The sequence below is a fragment of the Hibiscus syriacus genome, unplaced genomic scaffold, assembly GCF_006381635.1.
Source record: "Hibiscus syriacus cultivar Baekdansim isolate YM2019G1 unplaced genomic scaffold, ASM638163v2 tig00110895_pilon, whole genome shotgun sequence".
Taxonomy (NCBI): Eukaryota; Viridiplantae; Streptophyta; class Magnoliopsida; order Malvales; family Malvaceae; genus Hibiscus; species Hibiscus syriacus.
In genome coordinates, this window is record NW_024062903.1 from 5,743,693 (window position 1) to 5,755,647 (window position 11,955).

At 33.1% G+C, this 11,955-nt stretch overlaps 1 protein-coding gene across 1 annotated transcript; it reads right to left on the minus strand.

The window, feature by feature from the left end:
- Positions 1 to 1,778: 1,778 nt before the first annotated feature.
- Positions 1,779 to 10,930, minus strand: LOC120145802 (pyruvate kinase 1, cytosolic). The gene is made up of 16 exons (XM_039159525.1): positions 10,630 to 10,930; positions 10,412 to 10,508; positions 10,201 to 10,298; positions 9,705 to 9,860; positions 9,274 to 9,351; positions 8,979 to 9,110; positions 8,768 to 8,848; positions 8,616 to 8,687; positions 8,427 to 8,516; positions 7,958 to 8,102; positions 4,312 to 4,400; positions 3,698 to 3,793; positions 3,493 to 3,560; positions 2,506 to 2,605; positions 2,177 to 2,236; positions 1,779 to 2,072 (listed from the first exon to the last, which is right to left on the minus strand). Exons 1-16 carry the CDS (start codon positions 10,696 to 10,698, stop codon positions 1,920 to 1,922), a joined length of 1,584 nt encoding a protein of 527 aa, XP_039015456.1. The 5' UTR covers positions 10,699 to 10,930; the 3' UTR covers positions 1,779 to 1,919.
- Between the last annotated feature and the right edge of the window lie 1,025 nt (positions 10,931 to 11,955).

Consider the following 11,955-nt stretch of genomic DNA (forward strand, 5'->3'; position numbering starts at 1 on the left):
AGCCAGAAAAAAAGAATAAGGACCAAAGTGACTATTTGATTAAATGTTAAGACCTTTTTGCTTTAAAATGAAATGTTGAGGATCAAAATGCCTAAAAAAGTATAGATGTCAAAATGACAATTTTAATAAATATTGGGGGGCTAATTTTAAATTATCTAACCAATATAAATTTAATATATTTTTAGTAAGTATAAAAATAATGCATATTCTAATATACATTAATACAAATGTGCAACAATACACACAAACTTGAAATTCCATGTTCATAAATATTTGATCCACCATACAATATCGATCCAAAAGATTTTAGTTTCAATTTCGACACATTTTTTGTTCTTTTTCTTTAAAAAGCATATTGTGATTTATGAAAAAGAAAATGAGTAAACGTTTTACTTGGGTCACTGGCCGATAAAATATAAGTTTATTAATGAATTATTATTTGCTACACAGTAAATAAAAAAATAAATTTATATATGGCGTGTTAGAATGATACAAGGTGTGTTTTAAGTAGATTTAAAAGTAGGAAAAATAGATTAATTGGACATTTATTAGCATCTAAATCTGGGGTTAAATTCAAAATTATCCTATAACAAACCGAGACATAACAGATTTTTGACCTCATTCCAACTCCTCTTGCAGTCTAAAAAAGCACTATACACTAGAGTTGGTCGACTTGCTCCCACTTTCTTCTCCACCGACCTTTTCACTTGAGGGACACACCTCTCTATCTTCGTATTTGAGAAAATCCAAACCAAAAAGTAATACAATTTCAAAATGTACAGAGTACAAAGAATAACAAATAGCTTTTTTTTTTACCCCAAATACCTATTAAATGGTCGAAGAACGTATGGTCTCCCTGGCGGTGGAAATTCCACACATCTCTATTACAACCACCACGTAGCAACAAGTATACAATTCTCAAGCGTTCAAAAAATAATTATCACTGTAGTTCCAAAAACGACACACTTATTGCACGCACCAAGTTCATGTCAGGCCATTATATAATTTCTTCGGTTAAGGGAAGACAAATGTTATATCATTTTCAAATCTTTTTTGCAAGATTGATCTTTGCAATGCACATCAAGACCTCCAAAAAAATCTCCTTGTAGTTGAAACCCCTCCCCATGATGTTTGCATTTCTCGAAAAGTTATCATCCTTTAACACAATATTTGATAAACACTAACACTAAAGCTCATTATAAAAAATTTCGATCAAAATCGAGAGAAAAATTTAACCCAAGGCTCTCACTTCCATCCTCCTTCCTCACAAACATAGAATTTTAACATTGACCAATGGTCATTTGACTACAAACTACAACTCTCCACTTAAATTAAAATAGATGAATCGTCTATAACCACCATAACTCATATGTGCAATATAAACTTGATCTGAAAATGAAAGTGTTTTTGAAATTCATTCTCAAGTGACAGACTCAATAGTTAGTCGAAGTTAACATCACGCCTTTTTTTTTTTTTGCATATTTTAATTTCGAGCTAGTAAAGAAAAAAAAAACGTGCATAGTTTGTTTTCAATTAGCTTCCGGGGATGATGATTGATCCTTGTCTCACGTGTAGAAAAGTATAATTTACGACCTTGAGCTGAAAGCCAAAAAAAAAAGTAATCAAATTTGTTCTAAAGGCTTAACTTACCAGTCTCTACCCTAATTGTTTCGGCCTGAATTAGTAGAGGAAGAAACAAAGATTGTAAATTGATCCACCATCTTTTATTTAGCACCGAATCAAGAAAAATAAGGTTTGTGCCGTCTTTCACCTTCCCATTAGCTAAAAATGGGATCATGGCCATATTTTCATGAAACCAGATTGTAAAAAGTGTTCTTAATGCATTTCAAATCCAAGCGTTCACCAAAACCCCATCGCTTTCAAAAACCAGTTATAGAAATATCCTCAACGATAATAGGTTAATCTTCAAGTTCGATAATCTTCACAACTGAAGCATCCCCCACCTTCTGGCAAACAACAACCCGATCATGTGACTTGATAACTCCGGCAGCCTTCCCGTGGTCAAGCGCAACCCTCAAAACTGACTCATTTGATGCACTTGTGGACTCCGCCTGGAGAAAACAAAGCATAGCAATATAAGTTCCAAGGTACAATCTAAATGTACAATTATGGAAGTTTCTTTCAGTCTTTAATAACACAGTTGCTCAGTACTTACAGGATGTCGCGGATCAGCAAGCATAGGGAAAAGACCTCTGACGATGAGGGATTGTCTTGCCTGAAGAATTGGAATAAAAAAAGAGATTTCCATTAAGAACAGCACTAGTGTATAAGCCGAAATAGACAGTTTAGTGAAGACGTGATCTAAAAATTAACTAGCAATGTAAATTAAAGTTGAGAATAAAACTATTCCGACTTATAAAAACATGCGGCAGATTTATACAACAAATTATTCATTTAGATGACGATCGCAAGGCATTATAAAACAAACAACATCAACTTTTATGTGGTTACTTGGACGTCCTGGATTCAAGGTGAATGGCATACCTCAAAAGCCCCACTGAAGCTCCATTTCAATTGATTCGTCTTAAGGCGAGGGATAACAACTGAGAGAACCGGCATTGTTGGCCTGTACTTTGCAATCAATCTGGTATATACATGGAATTCAGATGCCGCATAAATGAATCAAAGTATACATAACATAGAATATTAGCAATAGTAATGAAACTAATAAAGTTAAAGAGTTTGCATTCAAAGGGGGAAAGTTGCCTCTGAAATTGATCTTTCCATGAAATTGCTCAATTAGAAATTGTAATATAAAAAATTCTATTTCCAAATATAGGAGGAAGCAATTGACAAACAATTGCATCTTATAAAGCTACTTATTGACATATATAGTTACAAGTCTACAATGCAATAAAACTACTAAACCAGTTCAGGAAGAATGAAAGTCTGCTCTTTACTCTTGCATTATCAATTTAGATTCGACTTATAATTTCAATGTCATTCAAAGATAATAATTATAAAATTATTATTACTGACATCTTATTTACTTTACAATTTATATAAAATTATTATGTATCCAATATACACTTATTGATTGGTAAAGTACCTTCTGTATCATAATTAACATCAAGTGAAAAATAATTTAACACTCAACAGATCTATAGCATATATTGTTTGGTAACTCAAGTGGAAGCAGTCTCCAACAGGCGTGTGGAAAAATAAACTAAATGAGAAATCATCAAAGTTCAACTTAATTAATTTTCCCGTTTAGGCTTTCTTTCTTATTTTATTTATTTATAGTTTAATTAAAAAATATATTGGTTTGTTCGGTTTGAAATTTCAAAATTGACTGACTTTAGCTGAATCCTTCTACTGAATAAACCGACTAAACGAAATTACTTCCGTAGATCGGTTTGGTTCAATTCTGTTTTATCAGTTAACCCCCTTAATACAACTTTGACAGGGAAACAGAGTTCATCAGGAAAAGAGAGTAACTACAGAGAAAATAAAACAGCAGCTCAGATATACCTTGCAGCCCTCCCTGAAGATGTGAAGCATATAATAACTGATGCCTTCACTTTAATTGCCGCTCGTACCTAAACAAGAAATTCAGCATATCAGTACACATTTGCAGTTACAAAATTGTTTATCTATAATTTAAGTTGGTAAATGCTAGTTTGGTATAATGATAAAAACATGAATTCAAAAAGCAGCATTGGGAAAGAAGAAATACCGCAGAGGAAGCAATGGATTCCAAGTGGGTCATGGGCTCTCCAACATATTTGACAGTCTTTTTGAAAAACATGTCCTGATTGAATACCTTCTCTGCCTGTGAAATTTATAATAAAAAAAATAGGCAAAAATGCTTAGAAATGGAACACAAATATTATTGACTTCCTATTTTAATAATTCCAGACCATTAAATGATCCATATCAGTGACAAACACGGCCAGTTGATGGTACCAGATGCAATATGCAATAAAATAAAGCATCAAAATTCTGAACCAAAATTTGATGCATGAATTATATTTTCTGGTTAGTATGATAGAAAGTCAAATGTCTGCGGAAAGGTCATCACCAATGGAAGACCAGCAAGAAAAAACATGTTTTAAAAGTGTTACTATTTTGGGTCTCGGTGAAGACAATAAGCTGACCAGAGAAACAGGTAATAAAATGACTTGTCCCTCTGAAGGATGCTTTTCTCATCCACACGAAAATCAGAAAAAGTGCAGTGGTTTTACCCCTTATGAGCCACGTGAAGATGGCTGCACAGGTCGCAAACAACTACCAGGAAGTTAAAAACAATGCCTACATGATTAAGTTTTCTGAGTCAAAAAGAGAATTTACCTCGGAACAAATTCTGCCAACAGTAGAAATGGTTTCGACTGGATATAATCCACGTAGGGTCTCAGCACCAAGAAGAATAGCATCACTTCCTACAGTCATCAGAAAATGGTATAACCAAAAGACGAGTTTTTAAGCCCTGTACTATGGGTGGTGGCCATTGTAACATCCCGAAATCAGGGTAAGTGACTAAATTGTAAATTTTGAAAACTATGTACTCGATTTCGAAACAAGTTAAAAGTTCAATGACTTAAATAGGAATAATTCCTTATTGGATTAGATGATAATTATGGAAATGTTGAAGGGTATAATAGTAATTCCACAAGAAAGATTTTTTTTCCTCCTTTACATAGGATATAACATGTGGAAATGAAGAGAGACAAGGTTCTAGTTTCCAGAGTTCTCTTCTTCTCCTTTCTTCTTCAAGTGTGAAAGCCAAGAGCAAAGGTAAGATTTCTTGTTGGTAGATATTTAACTGAATTTAAGATTGGGTTATGATCATTTGATGATAACAAAGCTTAAGGAAAGCTTAGGTTATCTTTAAACCACAAAATGAGGAGTATATGAAGAATTTAAGAAAGGAAGTAGAAAAATGAAATCTTGGAATAGAGTTCATAATAAGCATTGGAAGTGAGATTTGATTTGTCCTCAACTTAATCAAGAGATATGAGGTGTTAGAAATGGACTTAGAACATGTTGAAAAATTGAGTTTAATTTTTTAATCCCAGAGGTGGATAGGATTTTGAGGTTTAAGATGTGATAAATGGGTATTAAGTGGTTTAAGTAAGAGTATGTAAGTTAAGGATATGAAATGGGTTGAATTATGGCACTATTGAGCTAAGTTGAGTGATTTTCGTGCATAAATTGGAATTTTGGACCAGTGTGCATCGGTACACATTCAACATGTACCGATGCATCAAGGGTAAATTTCCAGAAATTGTTCAGTGTGTATCGATGCACAGGAAGTGCATCGATGCACCCATTAAAAATGGAAACATCGAATGCAATTAGTGCATCGATGCACAAGGAGTGCATCGATACACCCCCTTAAGATTGAAACATCGAAGGTGATTTGTGTACCGATGCATGGGTAGTGCATCGATGCACATGTTAAGGGATGCATCGATACACTGTAGAATGTACCGATGCACTTCAAGAGAAAATAGAATTAGGTCTTTCTTTTGGTCTAAGAAATGACATATTAGAATACATCAATTAGATAATGATAAGTATCAATGTATAAATATGTAGATATCGAGCACGATCAAGTTTCGGGATGACCATCAAGTTAAGATTCGATCGGAAGAAAGGAAATCATAAAAGGAGATTGGAACTTAGTGAGGCCAAGGTAAGTGCATACAAGTTAGTTTATGATGTTTAATGGAAATAAGACTTGCGACGAGTCTATTTCCTATATTAGAATGTGTGAATTTATGATCATATGCATATGTTTGATTTGGGTATATGTGATATATATTATAGTATGTATTAAATGATTTGTGTGAATACATGTATTGTGAAAAGTTATAGGAATTAATATGAATTATCTATATGATTACATGGGAATGTGAAATAGGTTATATGATAGGCGACCATACATGTTACATAGTATATGTGATCAATTATAAGAATCAATATAATAGATTTATATGACTACATGAGAAGGGTGATGAGTTAAATAAGATTAGACTATATAGTAATATGAGAATAATATATTAGTGAAGGGAATTGAGTATAAATGATGATACCAAACTATAAGATAAGTGTTATAGAGAATAAGTATACTTAAAGAAAACTATGGTATAGGAGTTATGTAAAATTTAACTAAATAAATAGATTAACTTATTATACAAATAATATTAGATATGTGATATAAATTATATGTTATGGTATAAATAATTATGAGAATAAATGGAAAAATGAGACAATATAAGTATTTACTTATAGGATAATACGAGATTATATGAATATATATAGTATAACTTTATGAGGAAGAATTGGGTGTTATATGATTTAGGTATGGAATGATCTATGTGTAAGTAAATTATGTGATTATGTGATTGTGTGAAATGGAGTAAACTAGGTAATTATAAGGTATGTGAATATAGGTATATAAGATAAGCCACATGACTATGAATTAGGTGAAATTAAGTGGTGAGAATGATATGACAGAAAGATATAAGAAAATATGTTATGAGAAGATATAAGAACAAGTATAAGCTATGTTATATGTGAGTTTTATGAAGATGTTCTACGTGTAAGTGATCTACATGTATGTGTGAATTATATGGAAATGAACTACTTGACTACGTGTGATCTTATAAAAATGTAATAATGAGACTATGTGTATATGTGAATGTGTGATAACATAAATATTAATGCCCATGTTATGTGTCATGAGAGCTAGAGGTATAATTGGCATGCCAAGAGTCGAGGGTCTACGCGGTCCTTCGGGACATATATGTATTCTTTAGAACATGTGTGAGGTCTTTTGAGACACATACTTGATCTTTGGCATATGTATATGATTCTTAAGGAATTTTCTACGTGGTCCTTAGGGACAACCTTATATAGCACTTCGGTGCATTTCTAAGCGGCACTTCGGTACAATTCTACGTGGCACTTCGGTGCATTTATACGAGCTGTGGTGACAGCATTAGTGCACAACCTCTAGAGACTCACATATCAATAGTTCTCACATATGAACATGGGCTAATCAAGAGATAATAACAAATATATGTTGTGATATGATAAATTTTATAGCAAGGACATGATGAGGTATAGGTATAGTATATGATTAAGAAGGTTAAGTATATGTGCTATGTGATTAAATGATAAGTGACTAATGATGATTTATATGTAGGCATGTATTTCTTATTAGATAATCTGATAGGATTTATATGATGATGTATGTATTGATTGGTTAATTGAATAATATGTTGAGTAAAAGAATAGATATAAGAGAATATAGTTATAAGATATAAATGATAAGAATATTGATAGTGGAATAAGGTTAGAGATTTAAAATAATGTGTGATATATATATGTGTATAGTATGTTATATACAATGTTATATTGTTTTGATGTGGCATTATAAGATGATATGTTCATGCATGTGTAAATAGTTAGAGTTCTTTTATAATTTAATGCCTCACTAAGTCATGGACTTAGCGTGTGATTGTTTCACACGTAGGTTACAGAAACGAGAAGAAGAGTAAAGAGCAATGTGAAGCAAGGCAGGGCAGTTCTCCTTACTGAAGGTCAGATCAGAAGAGAGGTGAATAATATGTATTATAATATATAAAGTTCTAGTTGGCATGTACTCAAAAGAATATAGTGTATAAGCTCTGAATAGTTCTGTAAAAGTTTTTAAATTACTCACTATTTTCTATAAGTAAATGTTTTAAAAAGTCAATGTGACACCTCAGACCCGGATCCGGGTCGGATACGGGTTGAGGGTGTTACAGCCATAGCCGTTAAATAATAGAAAAAGATTACGTCTTTGTAAGAAAGAGTGTGTAGTTTCCAGTTTCAATGAAAAAAATAAAATAATTTTTCATACATCATTGAATCTCATCATATATGGCACGTAAACATAAATAATTTGAAAGATATAAATGAGCAGAATCAATAAAGCATAATAATATACCATCAAGAACAGCATTGGCAACGTCAGTTGCCTCGGCACGAGTTGGCCTCAAGTTGTCCGTCATACTGTCCACAACACGAGTAACAACTGCAGGCTTTCCAGCCATGTTACACTTATAAAGGGCAGCCTTTTGAAATAAGAACACCTGAAAAGAAGGGGAAGCAATTAACAAAAAGCTAATAACATTAAGCAATATGCTGTATCGAAACTTATTTACACACATTTAAAACGAGGACCAAGAATCCAAGGCAGCTAATAAGCATTTAGAAAGTAAGGTTATACATTATGGAACGCTGTTTATTTTATATTAGACCATATTCATAGCCCAATTTTGCAGAAAAACTAATAAAGCCACATTCATAGCCCAATGCAAACTGGATCTCTAGTATTTATATAGACTACTAGCGTATTTTATGATAAGAACTTTAAGACCAGCAAAATAGCTGCTGGTTCAAGTTACAAAACTGACCTTCTCAGGTGGGAGATCAATGCCCAAATTTCCACGGGAAAGAATGATCCCATCTGCTTCCTGAAGTATCTCATCAAAATGGTTTAATCCCTGAAAAATGAAAAAAAATATTAGTGTCATATTCTAATTCACAGCATGTTCCAAAACAACCATCATTTCCTTTTCTCTCTGTAACTACAAGTAATGTACCTCTATGTTCTCAATCTTTGCAAATATTTGTGTCTGATAGAGGTCACCCAACTTTGAAAGGAACTCACGAGCCTGAAAAGAGCATGCGATCAGATAAATGCATAAACTTTAGGTGGTGGGTGGTGGGGTGGGATCATAAGGATTGGCATTACTTGGCGAACATCTTCTGCATGTCTTGTGTAGGATAGTGAGAGGAAGTCAATTTTGTTTTGAACTCCCCAAGTACTTATAACCTGAAATATTACCAGGTCAGAAAAGGGACTCTGTGAGAAAAAGCAGGGAAACAAGCTAAAACTTATGAAGAGGGAGGTTACTTTCTCCAAAACTTTCATCATTAAAATCAAAAATCAAGGGCGAACTTACTTCCTTGTCTTTGTCAGTGAGGGTAGGCAAATCAATATGAATTTGAGAGGCATGCAAAGTGAACAATGACCCAGCCAATGTTGCAGAGTTCTTTATTACACAAACCACATCATTTCCTTTTACCTCACTAACCTGCACAATTTCAGTCACAAATTTCAGGCAATGATAAGTGCATATGAATTCTCATTGTAAAGTTCAAATCCCTAATTAATCAACCAACAAATAGGCAGTAAAGTAAAAGCAAAATATCTTAACAAAAACACAAAGAGATAGTATCTGTTTCCACTTTACTCACCTCCAGCCATACAGATGTGGTTTCACTCCCAGTAAACAGGTACTGACCGATAAAAATAGTGTCTCCCTTCTTCACTGCCTGAAAAAACAAGATTGGATGACTTTATCATAAAGGTTGCACAAAGAAACAGGACAACCACCAGCAAGTACGAATTCCTTTGAGCTAAATGAAAAAAAGTTAACAAGCTAGATTTCTTGTATCAATAACCCATAATCATCGTGCACTGGCCAATGCAGGCCTCACAACCCCTAATTTAGGAAAATCAGTATATAAAGGCTGTGAATGTACAACAGAATCAGACATCCAACGCACATTATGCTTTAAATCTCAGAACCAAAGTACAAGAAGACAAAGCTTAAGCAGATACTTTCGCAGAGCAAATAACATGGGATATACAGAATGCAATGGGACGTAGTGTACTAGCTTTGTACCTTTGACAATCCATCAAAGTTGATTGGCAATAATTCCGAAGAGGCCTCTTGCCCTGCATCCGGTGTCAAAATAACCATAGCATCTGCCTGAAGTGAGATGGCTTTCTCACTTTTATTAACAACCTGCATCTCAGCACCTACAGTATCCAACATAACCTGGGAACAGAAACAAAAATCACTTTATTTCATAAATTCCATTATCTACATCAAAGGAGTCAAAGGATACAATCTGTGCTACAGTAACAAACAAAAAACACTCATTGTTTGCCACACTCAAGATTCTGTGACATTCAACTCCCTTCATCTGGAGTAAGGTACAATATTACTAGCAATTCACATTAAAAATGTATAAATAAAGTAATATTAAAAAAATCATTGTAACAAGAATTATCCTACTGAACACAAAGTTTACATTTAACATTAAGACGGAATTTCTCCAATGAAGGAAACAAAAGTAATATAACTAACAAAAATAACCAAAATACAAAGAATATACCGCACAAAGCTTCTTAGTAAGCTTAACAGCTGCCTTCAAATTTTCTAAAGTTTCCTGATGATACTCTGGGTCATGCCACGAGAAATCGAACCTAGCCACTGCAAAGAAATTAAATAAAAAAACAGTAAAACAAAAAAGTTTGAGTCAACAACTTCCAACAATAATACAGTAATAATAACAATAATGAAGATTGAAGCAGCAAATAGAGTACCAGACATTCCAGCTTTAAGGCAACCAGAAATAACTTCCACGGATCGAGATTTCGGGCCTAAAGTTCCCACAATCTTCGTCATTGCCGGAAAAAAGCTCTGGTAAAAAAAAGAAAGAAAACAAGTTAATCAAACTCCAAATCTACTCGGATCCGATCAGCTTCCCCATAAAAACAAAATCTAAAAACTGACTGACTCGAAATTGAAAGTGAAAACTTACAGCCTTCGATGGTTCCAGGATTGAAGCCATCCTGATTGGTTCTTCGAGAAGCAGATGAGTGGAATGCATTGTTTTGGTTTATTAAATAAAACAAAAATGAATCGATTTCCCTTCTTTAGTTTCCCTATGTGTCTTGACAGAGAATCGTTTGATCAAGAGGTTTTGCGTTAAGAGGACGAAGGGACTTTTTCTTCTTCTTTGGGTTCCACAAAAACTAAAAGCTTTGAAACCAAAGAATATGCTTTTGTTCTGAGAGTAAAACTTCCCTTTTTTTTTTTTTTGCTAGAGAATGAAGTACATGAAATCTGCTTCCTCTACAACCATACGACTTTTTCTCCATCTTGGGTCGGGCCCACTCAAATTTGGATCCAAAATATTTTACTTTTGTTTCTACATTTTCTTATTTTTCTATATGTTTAGGACTCTACTTTTTAGTATCTCTATCTCTACTCTAAAGTTGAAACAAAAATTTATCTGTAGCACTATATCTACATATAATAAAAAAACAAAAAATAACAAAAATAACAAAAAAACTCTATTCTTCTATTTTATTTATTTTATTATCTTTTAGAATCTCGTTAGTTTCAAAGATAAATAATTTGGTCTCTCCTATAACTTTATCATAGTTCCTCCTTTGTTCTTTTTAGATGTATTGAATTCTATTAATTATGTCTAAACGTTATCGTTAAATAAGAAACATTAAACATATATTATTTTGTAATCATCTCAAACCATTTAAAACAATTAATTTGTAACAATTTATATGTAGTTAAGGTAGACATATATTTTAATATAAATATATTTATATGTAGTTAAGGTAGACATATATTTAAAAATTAATTTGTAACAATACACCAAAAACATAAATACCTATGTATCAGTACCAAAAAGAATAAAACAGTTACTAATACGACATTCTCAACTTTAATTTTAATACTTAACTGAAATAATTTCCTTAATAATATAAACAGTTATATATTTTTATAAAAAAATCAATTTGATATAAGGCAAAATCGGCCAGCGTAGATGGGTTTGCTCCGCCTCCTGCCTCGAAGATTCTCATTTCTTTATATTTTTGTTACACGTGGCGAATATCAGTGGTTAGTTTTTAACGGCTTGTAATGTTGCTAAAGCCTGGTGCTTCAGCATCACACAGTTTTTTGGGTAAATGGAGATAGGCTGATGTCACGTTGCCCACTCACAACAAGTTGCGCGTGCTCTAAACGAATTGAGTTGCTTGGGTGACAAGATTGAGGGATTGTTTGTTTGCTTCATAATAGAATCATTCAAGATTGATTGTTGAACGAACCGTTTAACATTCAACGC